We start from the raw sequence: 16254 nt of genomic DNA on the forward strand, positions 1-16254 counted from the left end.
GTCTCGGATCCTACTTCCTCGAACGGAGCACCGACCTCGGGGTTTGGTTCAACGGTCGCTCCTTCGGTCACGTGCACTATACGCAAAATGATGTATGCTCATGATATGCGTATGACAAATATGCAAAAAGGACCAAGTTAAGTACTACCGGCTCTCTTGGTGCAACACAGACTAAACAATAATTAAAGTTGTTTAGTATCTTAGTGTCTTTACCCAAGATGTTGCATCTGTAAATTAAGGTTTCTCTTAATTCATAATTATCCTAAATTAACTAATTATTAATCCTTTTTTCTTAATTAATTCTTAATTAAATATTAATGATAGCAATTAAGCATTAAGGCCAAACAATAATTAAATGCCAAAGGTCATTAAGGTTAATGACCTCAGGTCAACACATAATCCCAAAATCACTCAAACCCTAATTTTGAGAATTTAACTAATTATTACCTAATTATCCTAGAATTATTATTTAATTACTAATTAAGGGTTTAATAATATTTTATTCAAACATTATTCAAATGCTACCAAATTTGGTGTGGAGCCAGGGAATAATATTCAGAGGCATCCCACAAATTTTGGTGATTTTTGGACATATTAATAAATTATTAAAATTCATAGAAATTTTATTTACTAATTAAAAGAGGCAATTTTTATACACATGCAAACTACCAGAAAATAAAACTTAACATTTTTCCTGTGTTCTACTTATTTCATGGAGTCTATACAAAAATTTTCATGATTTTTGGATCAGTGCACAATTTTTCACACAAATTCAAACATAAAGCACTTTTAATTCAAAAAGAAAAAGAAAAACAAAAGTTTGAAACCGGAAGGGGCCCGGCTAAACGGCCCGCAGGCCGGCCCACACGGGCGCTGAACCCGCCCCTTCCCCTCTCTCAGCCAGACATTGACGAGGCGGCCCCACCCGTCAGTTGCGCCTTCACCGCGCACGACGGCTCGGCCACGGCTCCGGCCGCCATTGGCGAGGGTTTTGGCCCCTGCGCGAGCGCGCACCAGCCTCGCCTCACCTTCGCGAACCTATGTCTACTACTGTGCTCTTGGGTGCCACGAACTTGGTCAAATTTGGGGAGAGCTAGAATTGGGTTGACATATGCAAGATTTGGTTCTACATATGTCGGGTGGTTAGGAACTCCAGCTGGATTGCTAAGCGATTCGAATCGTCGTTGCTCCCCGATTGGGAGACTCAATTCCTTCGACCCTCATCGTAGATAAATATGCAACTAAGTGATAAAATGAGAAAAGGGGGGAATGTCATGTATCAGGACCTAAAACAAAGGTTTTGGTGGACAAAAATGAAGATAGAAATAGCTCGCTATGTGGCCCAATGCGATACCTGCCGAAAGGTCAAAGCTATTCATCTCAAATCCGCTAGAGAATTGCAACCTTTGCCTATTCCAGCATGGAAATGGGATGATATTAGTATGGATTTCATAGTAGGGTTGCCCAAGACGGTTAAAGATTTTGATTCTATTTGGGTCATTGTGGATCGTCTCACCAAAAGAGCACACTTCTTGCCTGTAAAGATATTATATCCTGCCTCCACTTATGCTAAGATTTATTTTGATCGTATCCTAAGTCTGCATGGGGTACCAAAGACAATAGTGTCAGATAGAGGCACACAATTTGTCTCCCAATTCTGGAAATGTTTACACGAGTCCTTGGGCACCAAACTTTTATACAGCACCGCCTACCACCCTCAAACAGGTGGGCAAACTGAAAGGGTGAATCAAACTCTAGAAGATCTATTGAGATCTTGTGCCCTAAATTTTCCAGATAAGTGGGATGACTGCTTGCCTCTAGCAGAGTTTTCTTACAACAATAGCTACCAAGAGAGTATCAAGATGGCTCCCTTTGAGGCACTATATGGCCGTCGATGTCGAACTCCGTTACACTGGTCGGAGCCCGGAGAAAGATGGTTCTTCGGGGTTGACTTAGTGAAAGAGACTGAGAACAAAGTTAGACAAATCCAAAATAACTTAAAAGTTGCTCAGTCCCGATAGAAAAGCTATGCGGTAAAAGACGTCGACCGTTAAGGTTCGCCAAAGGTGATCATGTGTATTTGAAAGTATCCCCAATGAAAGGAGTAAATCGTTTTGGTGTTAAAGGCAAGTTAGCGCCCCGTTGCATTGGTCCCTTTCCAATCATTGACCGATGTGGATAGGTAGCTTACCGCCTTAAACTGCCCGAACGACTATCCGAGATACATAATGTGTTCCATGTGTCTCAATTGAAAAAGTGTCTTCGGGTACCAGACCAAGTTCAAGATATTGAAGATGTGGAACTTGAACCGGATCTAACTTATTCGGAGTATCCTATCCGAGTATTGGACCAAAGAGATAGAGTTACTCGAAGAACAACTACCAAGTGGTACAAGGTACAGTGGAGCCAACACTCTGAAGAGGAAGCCACATGGGAATCTGAAGATTACCTAATGGAGAATTTTCTTGAGTTTCACGCTTCTCTTCAAGACAACATCTAATAAAATAGGGAGTGTACTCTAGTGAAGGAAAGGAGTAGTCAAAGTCATGTACTTAGTGTACATGTATGTTTCTAATTGAGTAATCTTCCCCAACTTCTTCTCTTATGAAAAAGGTTGGAGGTGAAAGGGTTTGACAAATTTCCTTTTCCATTACGTACCCTAAGGCTTTAAATCTCGGGGACGAGATTTCTTTAAGGAAGGGCTGTAACATCCCCGATGTTACGGTTACTAAAATTTGGATCATGTCATCATCAGCATTGCACAACATATTTGCTAAGCACACCCTGATGCATTAACTTAAAACAAGTTTAATTTGGTTGAATGTGCTTAGGGAATTAAAGTGTGCTTACATTGTGTATGGATGCTTGTGTTGGTTGCTAAAACCCTAAGGTGAAAGATTTCCGAAAGATTAGGGGGGGGAAACCCTGATTTTTGAACCCTAGAACTGCCCCCTTTTGTGCAATTCAAAAACCAAGCAAAATTTGAGGTTGAGTTAAAAAGCAAAGTTGTAGATCTTGTCAAGATGTACAACCTTGGTGTTTTGAGTTTTTGAAGTTTCAATATAAAATTCAAAGTAATTTTGAAAATACAGATTTCCAGAAAGTGTCCCCTTTTCCAATTTGAACCTCCAATTCAAAATCTATTTGGAATTTTGAAAAGTGACCAACATGAAAGTTGTAGATCTCAAAAAGTTGAACAACTTTCATGTTGGGAGTTTTTCAAGTTGTTTGGAAAAATCAAAAGTAATTTTGGAAATCCTGATCTGCCCCAATTCAAAAAATTTGAATTTCCCCAAATTGGATTTCGAACTTCAAACTGTTTGGTCAAATTCACCATGTTCCACTCAAAATTAGCTCTGGTCACCAAAATATGATTTGTAGCTTATAAAATTTTGCACAACTTTCATTTTGGTGGCAATTTGGCTTGAGTTCAAGTTTTGGTCGAATTTTGCAAAGGGACAGAGAAGAGGGGATAAGGGTCAGCTACAGTGATCCGATGAGGATCACCGGCCCCCTGTCCAGCGCAGCCGCCGCGCAGGCAGCACCGCGTGCATGTGTGCAAGCACGCAGCTGCTTGCTGCTAGTGCCGCCAGGCGACGTGGACGCCCCAGGCTCGCTCCCTCCTCCCCTTTGAGCACCAGCGTGGGTGACGCCGCTCATTATCTCCGTCCAGAGCCAAAGAATCCCGACGAGCTTCTCTCCCAAAATTCACCGTACTCGGTCCCCCTCGAGCCAATTTGAGCAGTTCACTACGTTCGCCACCTCCTTGCGAACCCCGAGCACCCCCGAGCTCCCTCCCTAACCCACTCAATCGCCGGAGCTTCTCTATCTCCCCCAACTCCGACAGAAACCTCCGCCGTGGAACTCCCTCCGTGGCCGCGCTGTTCCAGTGAGTGGTACACCTCGCTCGCGGTCGTTTCCAGTTCCTCTTCAGCTCCTATAACTCATGCGCTCTCTCTTTTTCCCTAGACGTGAACAGGATCGCCGGAACGACCTCGCCGGAGCCGGAGCACCCGCTCGACCGCACGGCCATCGGTGCCAAGGCCTTCTACTGCTTCTTTCGCCGTGGTGATGTGAGCACCATGTTCCTTACCGTCCATGGAAACTCTCTAGCTCGTCCGTTTGCGCTCTACCGAGCCCTAGTGGCCGGTCCGCGGTCGTTCATGGCGGTCGTCCGCCATTCGCGTGGCCAAGGTGAAAGGAAGGGAGTAGAGCACGATTGAGTGGTAGCAATAGGTTCGCGAAGGTGAGGCGAGGCTGGTGCGCGCTCGCGCAGGGGCCAAAACCCTCGCCAACGGCGGCCGGAGCCGTGGCCGAGCCGCCGTGCGCGGTGAAGGCGCAACTGACGGGTGGGGCCGCCCTGTCAGTGTCTGGATGAGAGAGGGGAAGGGGCGGGTTCAGCGCCCGTGTGGGCCAGCCTGCGGGCCGTTTAGCCGGGCCCCTTCCGGTTTCAAACTTTTGTTTTTCTTTTTCTTTTTGAATTAAAAGTGCTTTATGTTTGAATTTGTGTGAAAAATTGTGCACTGATCCAAAAATCATGAAAATTTTTGTATAGACTCCATGAAATAAGTAGAACACAGGAAAAATGTTAAGTTTTATTTTCTGGTAGTTTGCATGTGTATAAAAATTGCCTCTTTTAATTAGTAAATAAAACTTCTATGAATTTTAATAATTTATTAATATGTCCAAAAATCACCAAAATTTGTGGGATGCCTCTGAATATTATTCTCTGGCTCCACACCAAATTTTGAGCATTTGAATAATGTTTGAATAAAATATTATTAAACCCTTAATTAGTAATTAAATAATAATTCTAGGATAATTAGGTAATAATTAGTGAAATTCTAAAAATTAGGGTTTGAGTGATTTTGGGATTATGTGTTGACCTGAGGTCATTAACCTTAATGACCTTTGGCATTTAATTATTGTTTGGCCTTAATGCTTAATTGCTATCATTAATATTTAATTAAGAATTAATTAAGAAGAAAGAATTAATAATTAGTTAATTTAGGATAATTATGAATTAAGAGAAACCTTAATTTACAGATGCAACCTCTTGGGTAAAGACACTAAGATACTAAACAACTTTAATTATTGTTTAGTCTCTGTTGCACCAAGAGAGCCAGTAGTACTTAACTTGGTCCTTTTTGCATATTTGTCATACGCATATCATGAGCATACATCATTTTGCGTATAGTGCACGTGACCGAAGGAGCGACCGTTGAACCGAACCCCGAGGTCGGTGCTCCGTTCGAGGAAGTAGGATCCGAGACTTGGGAAGTCTCCGAGGGTCCCTCTCTGCCCTGCAACCAAGGCAAGCCCCGGATGCATTAACCCCTCCTTGAATGTTTTAAATCCTTTATCACTTATGAATTGAAAGTGCTGCATTAGGTAGTTGAGAATTGGGTTAACCTACTTGCTGCATTTACTACCTTGATAAATAATACTTTGATTAAGGACTAGGAACTTACAGACTTGTCTGTGAGAAGCAACTAGATAGATTGTCCTCGAACTCCTCGACCTCTTAAGGAGAGGGATTCGTGGGTAAAACTTGAAAGTAAGGATGCACTATTAGTAAGCTTTTTAGCAAAACACTTTGGCTCCTTGCTCAGCCACCCCTTGTCTACCCTAAGCCTGCATTCCTAATTTCTCCTCTTTTTCTACCAGGTAAGTCTTGTTGAGTACTCCCGTACTCGGGGTTTTACAACCCCTGTTGCAGGTGAAGCTCAGGAGCCGACCTGTTTCGGACCCTGTTGTGTGTCCGTCGTCGAGGTTGACGACGAAGAAGTGTGAGCGTGACCCATGGGCAGGGTCTGTATAAGTTTGTAATCTGTGTACTAAAGTTTAAGTTGCTCCGCTGGGCCTGGCTTGTAATAACACTCTGCTATTTGGAAGAACTCCTTTTGTAAAATAAGTTATGTAATACTTCCGCTGTTTTACTCTGAAATCTTATTTTGGGCTTATGTCGTTTGTGATACTGCAATGTGTTCGCAACGAGTGATCCTGGTGTTAAGGTGGCCACTTGCTATCCTGTAAGGGCGAGGAGAAGACATTTTCGTTAATTGACCATTGCTGGTGGTCAAGATAGGCTTGTGTGATACGCCCCGGATAGCGGTGGAATGAGCGTCCAGAGGTGCTCATCGGACTTCTAGAGTGGGAGGATCCCCGGCATTACCGTCATAGGTCTTTGGGACAATGACAGGTGCCGGTGGGCCCAAACACTTAGGAGGTTGTGCCACATGCAGTGTTTAGGTTTGTTTTTTTATAATTTTTAATTTTTGAAACAATTTTTTAGTGCAAAAATAATTGTAGAAAATATAGAGATTGCTTTTTAACCTCCAATATTGAGTTTTTTTTTAAATTCCCAAAATATGTTTTAAAAATTCTAGGCGCATAAATACCAAGTGCATCCCAAAATTATGCAACAAAACAATTAAATTTATGTTCCAAAAAATTAGAAATTCACATAGTTCATTATTACTTGTTCATAACTTAATTACATCCTAGATTTTTTTAGAAAATATAAACTATTTGCTTTGTTTAGTATTTTTTAGAATATTGGTCTTTTCATTTAGGACCTAACACCTTTATACCCATCTAAATTCTAAAGTAAGGTCTTGTTTAGTTCCCTAGGTGAAAAGTTTTTGCATACTATAGCATTTTTGTTTGTATTTGTTAATTATTGTCTAATCATGGACTAACTAGGCTCAAAAGATTTATCTCGCAAATTACAAATTAGTTATTTTTTTATCTATATTTAGTACTTGATACATGTGTGCCACAAGATTTGATGGGATGAAGAATCTTGAAATTTTTTTAAATTTTAGATGTAACTAAACAAGTCCTAAAAAAGTGTTAAAATAGTGGGAAAGAAAAAGTAAGGGAGTTGACAAATTATAAAGATTTTCAGTTCAATTGTCAAGTAGAAATAGGCTTTCTTAAGAACTAATTTTTTTGGATTTTGATATTTTAGTATTTTTGTTTGTATTTAATAATTATTGTGTAATTATGGACTAACTAGGTTCAAAAGTTTTATTTCGCAAATTATAGATAAATTATATAATTAATTACTTTTATCTATATTTAGTGCTATGCCACGATGTGAGGAAGAATCTTTAAAAAAATTTTAAATTTTAGGTGAACAAGACCATAGTTTTCTTTTGTAGAGCACTTTTTTGCAATGGGTGGTACTCATCGCCTACATCGGCCAGTGAAGGAAATAGAATACAGCCAGCCCCTCACAGCCGCGCGTGCGGCCGATGCGGTACCAATGCGCGACCCCCTCGCCGCCCTCCTTCGCAGCGGCGGCCATCCTCACTCCGCCCACGGCGTGGCCATCAAGCTTGGCTGCATTGCCTCCACTTTTCTCTGCAACAATCTTCTGCATGCCTACCTCAGCCGCTCCGTCCCCGCGCATGCCCGCAGGCTGTTCGACGAAATGTCCCGCCGCAACCTCGTGTCCTGGTCCGTCGTCATCTCCGGCTCCGCCCGCCACGGCGTCCTCGCGGAGGCGTTCGCGTTGTTCTCCCACATGCTTCACGGTGCGGGGCAGGGAAGCTGGGACCGTCCGGACTCGTTCATGCTAGGGGCCTTGGTCGCCGGGTGCTCCCGCGCCAGACACGTCGACGCTGGCGTGCAGGTGCACGCTTGCGTGGCCAAGTTCGGCGTCGACGAGGATGAGAGCGTCGCGGCGGCGTTGGTGGACATGTATGCCAAGTGCGGGTGGGTGGACTCGTCATGGCGGGCCTTCACGCTCGCACCGCAGCGGAGCGTCCTGAGTTGGACGAGCATGATTGCCTGTCTGGTCAACCAAGGTTCGTCAGGTTACCATGACGCAGCAATGCTGCTGTTCAAGAAAATGCTGGCATTAAAGGTTTGGCCTACCAATGTGACGTTTTCTTGCATCCTGAAGGTGTTCAATACGCCTGATTTGCTATCCGTTGGAATGCAAATTCATGGCTGCTTGCTGAAGATAGGGACTGAGGTTGACACTGCTTTGGGGAGTGCCTTGATGACGATGTATGGCAGATGTGGTGGAGTTGATGAGATAGCTAGGTTGGCTTGTCGTATAAGGCATGATGTGTTTTCACGGACTTCCCTGCTTGGAGCTTATGCTCGTAATGGATACAATGCAGAGGCAATTGGTGTTTTCAAGGAGATGATCTTGACAAATATGGCAATTGATCAGTCAGCTATGACTTGTCTGCTGCAGGTTTGTTCATCTGTTGGACAACTGAGAATGGTTCGGGAGGTACATTGTTATGCTTTAAAAACTTTCTTCAAGTTGGATACTTTACTACTGAATGCTATCATCACTGTTTATGGCAGATGTGGTGATACCACTAGTGCTGAAACTGTATTTAACCTAATGGAGGAACAGGACATCATATCATGGACGGCATTGTTAACTTGCTACGCTCAGAATGGTCTTGATGAAGAGGTACTCTTGTTCTTTAGGGAAATGCTCCGGAGAGGGTTGGGGTCTCCAGTATTTTGCATGACTAGTGTACTACGAGCCTGTTCTAGAACCTCAAATCTAGCTATTGGATTGCAAATCCATTCGAGGACTGTGAAGCTAGGTATTGATGATGATAATTCTGTAGAGAATGCACTCGTAACCTTGTATGCTAATTGTGGAAGTGTCCAGGTTGCCTTGAAGATATTTAACTCAATGAGTAATAGAGACATTGTCACTTGGAATGCATTACTCACAAGTTTTTCACAGCATGGCAATGAGGTGGCAGCCATTCAGCTTTTTGATCTGATGCAAGAAGAAGAGGTCTGTCCAGATGATTACACTTTTGTTGGCCTGCTATCATCTTGCAGCCGAATGGGCCTTGTAAAAGAGGGCTGTGAGTACTTCAATGAAATGAAGGCAAAATACAACTTGGAGCCCAAGATGGTTCATTATACCTGCATGGTTGATCTATTTGCCCGTGCTGGAAGATTTTGTGATGCAATGGACTTCATTGATGCAATGCCTTATGAACCAGACCAAATATTGTGGGAAGCTTTGCTAGCTTCTTGTAAGATTCACGGAAATTTGGGGTTAGGAAGAATAGCAGCTAAGAAAATTCTGGAAATTACACCACATGATTATTCAGCATACATTACATTATCAAGCATTCATGCTTCAGTTGACATGTGGGATGAGAAATGCTGGAATCGCACTGTATTCGATACCCAGCAAGCAAGAAAGGATACTGGAAGGAGTTGGATTGATGCACAAGAATTATCAGAGAATATATTGGATACATTACAAATTGGAGTGATGTAATGTTAGTTGATAATGCTTCTTTTCCGAAAGACTAGGGGTCTGCTACTCTCCATGGTTTCAGTGAAGCGCAGAGCCCTGAATCATAAGAAATCGACAAGCAGAACAAAAGATATCCGTGAATGCAAGCAAACCATGGTCTCAGTGTCTTGTATCGAATAGAACTGACCTATGTCAGATCATCACGGAAGAAAATATATGATGTGGTGCAGAAGGCAGATTATTATCCTTTCTATGGTGTGGAACACGGTTGTAAACTTTGAGTGATTATGTTTCTTTAAATTTGTGATGCTCTACGATGCTGCCAATGTTGTAAGCTGTACATAGGGCGCTGCAGCGCTGCAGTTGGAAAGTATATTGATACTTCTCTATTGTCAGCCAAACTTTACATTGATGTTGGAGATACAGAGATATCTCTTCAGTGGATACAAACAAAATCTACACCTAGGTTTAAGTTTTTTATGTTCACCTGCTGTGGGAGGTTAGTATGAGCACAGTCCAGCTCTTTATCAGTATGTTTTACAAATCCCAAATAAACTATAATTTTCTATGCTTTGGACCAGATATGCGTGCATACTCTGTTGCACATCAAATGACTCGGTAGAGACATGGCTTACATGAGTGAGAGCTGAAAGTGAGGTCATTGCACAATGCCAATATGACTCTTTGTCAGGATTCTGTAGATCCTTGCAATTCTTAAATTCCAAGTTGTGAAGTTCATTATTGAGATCACAAGAGTTCAGTGGCATATGCTATTCTGCTAGTGTCTATTGTACCTTCTAAGTGGCTTATAAAGAAATTTTATGCTTTGCAAAATGATCACAAACCTTTTTAGAGGTAATTTATGCATGACAGGCACAACACAAAATTGATGAGGAGCAAAGGAACATCTGTAGAGCTGAGCTGCTGCTTTATATTGCTTGAGTTTTCTAACAATGTTGGGGAACTTATAGGAAATCTACATTCTATGTAAGTGCCTACTGCTCCCATACAACTTGTCCATACTGACAATGCGGAATGGCCTTTATTGCTCATACAAAAAAATGAATCTTATTAATGGTAGTGTAGTGCATGCTTTCTAGCATTAGTTGGTGTTACATACGAACTGTTTGTATTTTTAACACCTACAACCTGCTCCAGTGGTGGTCCTATTTTGTTAGTCCTCTTCCACTTCATGAAAAGGAAGCGGAACAACCTTCACTGCTCTGAACTTCCCTGCATTGTTTAGGTGTTCATTCTCCAGCCTGACATTAAAGTTTATAGTTCTTTAGTGTGACATTCATGTTTATATCAAATCGAAAAGTTCCCATTAACAGCTTGATTTTCTAAAAGCATTTACCTGTAGAAGTTCCAGTGACCTCGTCTTATCACTTCAAGTGCTGCTAGAAAGAATAGAGTTACTCTAGAATCCAGGCTTCCAATATTAGGGTGGATGACAGTCTGAAGCCAAGCAAGCCTCAAGACAAGGTTCAGACCCTGTAAAACATGTGAGTCTCTGTAAGTGAACTATCTATTTTTGCTTTGGAAATCTTGATGCAGAGCTTAATTATTTGAAAACGCACCATGGATATGAAATAAATGTATTTTTGTTTAAGTATCAAATCATTACGAAGCCAGGTATTCTTGGAGTTGAACTGTAGAAGACCCCAGTCCTTGACAAAGTCCCAGTACAGTTGGTAGATAGTTGCAATACTTGATACAATGATAACAAGTGACAGCCACCCAGTACTATTGTTATTCTCATATGCCACCTTTGTTCCTGCAGCAAGCATGGCTGACACATACTTCCCAAGGTTGACAATGTGGTTTATATCCCCTTCATCAAACCATCTCCGTGCGCACTGTAGGATAACAGTAAAGTACCACTAGCTTATAAATAGCCTTTAGAAGGGACAACAAAGAAGGGACACTATCATGTCGTTATGTTCAATCTTACTACCTCCAGATGGAAAAAGTTGTTTTTGAATTAAGTACAGTTTGAAACCATGACTATTGATATGTTTCTAAATTTTCATGTTTAAAACATGAGAATCATATAAGTAGAAGATGTATCTCCAGAAGTACTGTAATAATAATATTATATATTATTCGGTTCTATTGTTACACTACAATTAAATTATTGATTTGAATATAATTTTTTGAGCATGTCAATGTCCCAAATAACATTATTCTTTTGTGGTGAGTGGTACTGACAATGTTTTCCTAAACGTTAAATGGTAATCCGTCGGTTACTTGCTGTTTAGCCCCGGCTAAACAGTCCATTGAACGGGCTAAATGGCCAATTAAACGGGCTAAACGGATGATTAAACGTAAACGGCGTACTACTGTGTAGCGTTTATACGGCGTTTAAACGGTCTAAACGGCTGTTTAGGCGAACAGTGGGTACTGATGGATTATATACCTGCATGGCTCTCCAGTAATAAGGCAGGAAGGATACTGCATAAGCGAGGTCTCTAAAGTGTTTCACTCTTGTGCAGTAGCCATAGTCTTGTGTCATGTAGCTGCCTGTTATGTAGTAACATGCCAAATACTCCAGGCTCCTTAGCACCGGAACCTGTTTGTCAGAAGTAATTACATGCTTAGTCATTTTGATACTAATACAATCATTTATGCTCGAGTATGTAGTAGCCTATCGAGTTGTAACTCAGATAAGTATTTACGGTAGGAGAACCACTTTTTATAAGTCCTCTTCTGTTTATATTAAAAATACATACTTCTGAGCATTATGGTTTGTAGGGAATAGCTTAAGTTTGCCTAAGTGAACTTGACCAACCTTTAGTATTTAATTAAATTATTACCTGGCTGCAGAGCTGATCAGCCATGAAGAAATCAACCATGACAACCTGCATATATACAAAAAATTTACTAGCTTGTTCCCTTTTGATTTAATTGGAAGTTTAGCACACATCTTAAACAATTATGCTTAAGAAACTTGCCTTGTAAAAGGGTGTTAGAATGATGTTTCTGATAACTCTAAGGAATTGGTAACGACTTGATTGGTAGATGAAGTTGAAAGGGCAGACTAATATCAACAAGAACACCTGAATAGAGGGAGCACCTTATAAGGTCATAAATTTTCATATGTAATTATGAACAAATTTGTTAAGTTCAATAGTGCATACCAGAAGTAAGGACCCTGGTATAGCTTGGACTGCGCTTGATGAATTTCCTTTAACAATTATTGTGAGGTGCGCAAACATTACACCAACAACAATTGTCATGGAAGTAGTGCATATCAAGAACACATCTCGGTACTTGAGCTCTTTAGTAGGCGTGAATTCAAATATGAATGTGTAGTTTATGCGTGTCTTCCTCCACATGAAAATGTTACATCCATAGAGGAAGAGATGCAGAAAGAAGAGGCTGAACATGCTGCAGTTTGGGATCAAATATTATCAGCAATGGCATGCCTGAATTGCAGTAGTTTTTCTTTTTCAGGAACTGCACAGCGGCAACTGAATTGGCATGTTGAGTGCTCACCTAAGAACAGGATAAGATGTTGACATGTACACCTTGTTTGACTGCTGAGTGTACATTCCAGCAATGCGTGCCATGATACAGTAACCTATGAATAATGCTATGAAGCCACCAGTGAATAATCCTGAAAATTTTATAGGTTTGTTTAAAGATTGGAAAATCTATGGTGATGAAGGAATGAAAACCTTATTAAAAATTATTACCAATGAAAAACGTAGTACAATGTGATTCTTCCCTCTGATTTGGCTTCAGATACACCATTGCTTTCCGTTTGTCACCATCTGTGAAATGTCTCAAAAACAGCTCCTCAACATCATCCATGAGCCTGACTGCCTGTTAAGATGAAAATTGCAGTCAGAAATTTGGAGCCTAGATAGAAGGAAATTATTGAAAGCATCTCAGAATTGCTTCATTGCTACAAAATACCTTGTCAGAGCTATTGTAGTAGGAGCTCTCCACTACTTTGAGGTAAATTTGCTGCACTTCCTTTGCTGTAACCTGAAACATGAAAATATAGCTGCTATCATCAGAATTGCTTATATGAGATAAATTTCAGGATATTGCACCATCAAAAGAGAGCAAGAGATATGAGCAGAAACCTTGTCAAATTTCTTCAGGATCTTCACAAAGGCCATCATATTCAAGCTCCTGCAACAAGGATGCTCTCGTTGTCAGTATCGACTTAAGAAAAAGTTGAAGTACAAGCCATATTGCAAAATCAACTATGCATACCGGTATGTCTTGAGGTACCCCAGTCCTTTGTATAGCTCAACGAGAGCACCTCTGATCATCTTCTCTGCCTGGTGCACCTTCCTCTTGTTGATGCTTAGCTTCTCATTGCCATCGGTACCATGTGTGCCAATCTTCTTCGATTGGCTCAGCATGTCCTCAAACAGCAGTTCGCGTATGGCAGTGACAGTCCTGGAAGGCGTGGTGACTGGGATGTTGATCCTCACATTCCTGCCGTGGCAGGTGACCACCCTCCCTGAGAGTGTCCTCAGCTTGCTCGTAACTTCTTCATTCGGCTTGCCAAGTCTCCCTGATTCACTAATAAGGCCTTGAGGGACGGAGAGCTGGTCCTCAGGTCCTTCGTCAGTGCTCTTGGCAGTGACATCGTCGTTGAGTTTTTCTTCACACTCTTGTTCTTTCTCTGCAATCTCCCTAAGAGATTGGCCTCCTGTGATTTTTGAGATGCTATGTCAGGATCAGTGTATATATAGCAGTCAATCCAAGAAAGGGAACAGGACAATCTTATACAGCACGAAGGAAAAAGGTAATATTGTTTCTTCAGCTGGCTTATAATAAGTAATTGGCATACAGGAACAGGACTTTTGGTACGTGCAGGGACATGGTCTCACCAAGCTGGATGGAGCAAGAAACGGCGGGATCATGATCATCCGTGTCGGTGCTCCCTTTGGAGTCGGCCCCGCGCCGTGCCTGTGCCTGTGCCTGCTGCTGCTGGGTGATGGCAGCCTTGAGGTCGACGAGGATCTGCAGCTGCCGCCTGAGCGACTCTCCGCGCTCCAGGAACTCCCCCTCCTTCCGCTCGTAGAACCGGTTCACCTTGTTGAGCTGTTGATCCAGCCTCTGAAAGAAGGCCTTGGCCGCCTCGGCATCCACGAACCCGGCACCATCCGCCACCGCCGTCTCGTACACCTCCCCGGCCATCGCGCCGTCGATGCTCCTGTCTACAGCCAGCTTCTTGTGCACCTGCATTGCACCCGCGGCATGCATGTTAATTACTATATATGTTATTATTACTATATATTACATCGTTAATTAGGTGATAGATAGTGGTCGAACTCGATCGCGGCATGCATGTTATTAGGTGGTATAGTTGCCGTAGCGTTGGCTTCCACATGTTTATGGTACTGGTGCTTGTGTGTCCTCCTCTTGTTAAAAGAGATTTTGTTTGCAGATATGGTTCTGCGAAAAGATACTTTCGAGTAGCTACTAATATAATAGTACGATATACTTATAGCAAAGTAGGTGTATGTGCAAGCTTGTTTATTTTCCAAACGTGGCGTTGCAGCATCAAACGGAACTTTATTAGGCAGCGCCAAGGAAAGCTGGTAAGTGCATGCCTGAATGGCGGCAGGCTGCCCATGGGGATGGAAGAACGGCAGCCTCATCACCCAGTGAGCCGGAGCCACCGCTGGCTGCAGCGGCGATGCCAGCGCCACGGCACCATCTGCTGCGGCCTGCAGCTTCTTGACGTCCTTCTTGAGCTGCCAGTAGTCCACGAAGGCCTCCTTCCATTCGGGCACCAGCTGGCCCTCGAACTGCTTGGAGAACTTCACCATTGCTGGGGCACCTGCTGCTGCTTCTTCCTTGTCGTCCTCCGTAGACGACCAGAGGAGGGAGAAGCAGTGCAGTGCTCTGGGATTGAGATGGTGCGTCGTCTCAAGGGAGGCCATGCTTTGGGTGTGTGGACTTATATCATGTGCATGATGGAGTGTGCTGCAGAGTTCAGTTCGTTGGACAATTGGGACTAGAATCTATTGTGACAGGGTTAGGTTAGCACATTCTCAAGTATCTGTTAGCATGCAACATGGGGGGGAATTGTTGCCTATGGGGGGTTGTGGCTCTTAGCTACGTACGTACCTGTTCTGAATTGTGATCACTGGATGAGCATCAAGCCTGACAGGGGAATGTAACAAGTCGCTGTGTTACGTGTTCTAGTGGACAGGGGATAGAGAGGGAAAGTGGGAGGGAGGGTATTTTATAGGATGGATTGACGCGTAGCGCATTTTGGCTTAGGCTGCTGCAACCTCTGATGATGGTTGCCATGTACCAGAAAGCAGAGAGATGGGTAAATGGAAGAATACAGGTAAATTTTGGCAACTACCGAGACCACCAGTGGCTTTCAACGACTGATTAGATGTTCTCAAGCGACCCCTTCTCGGACATGTTATGTTGCCTGCCTCCTCATCTACAGCACAGATTCATTTAGCTGCTTCAGAAACATTGGGTGGTTTCTATATGCTGCTGCTTGAACTAAGGCCCTGTTTGGTTCCACCAACTAAATTTTAGCTAGCTAAATTTTAGTCACTTTAGTAGCTAAAGTTCCAAACACATTGACTAAAAAGAGCTAAAATAGTTTAGTTCCATTAGTCACCCAAGAGTAACTAAAAGAATTTTAGCTAGCTAAAATTTAGTTGGGGGAACCAAACAGGGCCTAAATTAAATGCGCCAGTACTATACCCTGCTAGCGTATCACATATATATATATGACCAAAAGTTTAAGTAACATCTAGGTGATAATTGGAACACAAATATATCCATTGTATCTGATGAGGATATGGGCGCCATGCACATGACCATGCTTAGAGAATCACATGGAGGCTAAGTAGATGAGCAAGGGTATCCAAATAGAGAAGGAGGCTTAAAGCTTATATGGTTTGAGTCACCAAAGGTGGAGGCCTAAATCAAGTTTGAGTCCACCTCGGAATCTAGAAGCAATCTGCAGTAAACACAGACACCCACGATACATTCGGACTCAG

At 42.4% G+C, this 16254-nt stretch overlaps 2 protein-coding genes across 6 annotated transcripts; one reads left to right on the forward strand and one right to left on the reverse strand.

The window, feature by feature from the left end:
* On the forward strand, nucleotides 7200–9956 carry LOC8078298 (pentatricopeptide repeat-containing protein At1g74600, chloroplastic). 4 transcript variants are annotated; one of them, XR_002448877.1, is made up of 2 exons: nucleotides 7200–9755; nucleotides 9838–9956. XR_002448877.1 is itself a non-coding variant. In XM_021450458.1 (2 exons), the coding sequence occupies exons 1-2, from the start codon at nucleotides 7271–7273 to the stop codon at nucleotides 8335–8337; spliced, it is 951 nt and encodes a 316-aa protein (XP_021306133.1). In that variant the 5' UTR covers nucleotides 7200–7270; the 3' UTR covers nucleotides 8338–8441. The 4 variants fall into 4 exon arrangements, 3 of the variants coding, with proteins under 3 accessions (XP_021306133.1, XP_021306134.1, XP_021306132.1); XM_021450458.1 differs by lacking the exon at nucleotides 9838–9956 and having other exon boundaries at nucleotides 7200–8212; nucleotides 8329–8441; XM_021450459.1 differs by lacking the exon at nucleotides 9838–9956 and having other exon boundaries at nucleotides 7200–7814; nucleotides 7913–8052.
* Nucleotides 10163–15423, reverse strand: LOC8072930 (phosphate transporter PHO1-3). Of its 2 annotated transcripts, none has more exons than XR_002448876.1 (14): nucleotides 14836–15423; nucleotides 14110–14461; nucleotides 13484–13928; nucleotides 13351–13399; nucleotides 13178–13249; nucleotides 12955–13084; nucleotides 12755–12875; nucleotides 12397–12646; nucleotides 12211–12315; nucleotides 12073–12117; nucleotides 11676–11828; nucleotides 10884–11115; nucleotides 10614–10750; nucleotides 10163–10518 (listed from the first exon to the last, which is right to left on the reverse strand). XR_002448876.1 is itself a non-coding variant. In XM_021450456.1 (14 exons), the coding sequence occupies exons 1-14, from the start codon at nucleotides 15166–15168 to the stop codon at nucleotides 10431–10433; spliced, it is 2559 nt and encodes an 852-aa protein (XP_021306131.1). In that variant the 5' UTR covers nucleotides 15169–15420; the 3' UTR covers nucleotides 10163–10430. The 2 variants fall into 2 exon arrangements, 1 of the variants encoding a protein (XP_021306131.1); XM_021450456.1 differs by having other exon boundaries at nucleotides 10837–11115; nucleotides 14836–15420.

Source organism: Sorghum bicolor, chromosome 10 (genome assembly GCF_000003195.3).
Source record: "Sorghum bicolor cultivar BTx623 chromosome 10, Sorghum_bicolor_NCBIv3, whole genome shotgun sequence".
NCBI classification, from domain to species: domain Eukaryota; kingdom Viridiplantae; phylum Streptophyta; class Magnoliopsida; order Poales; family Poaceae; genus Sorghum; species Sorghum bicolor.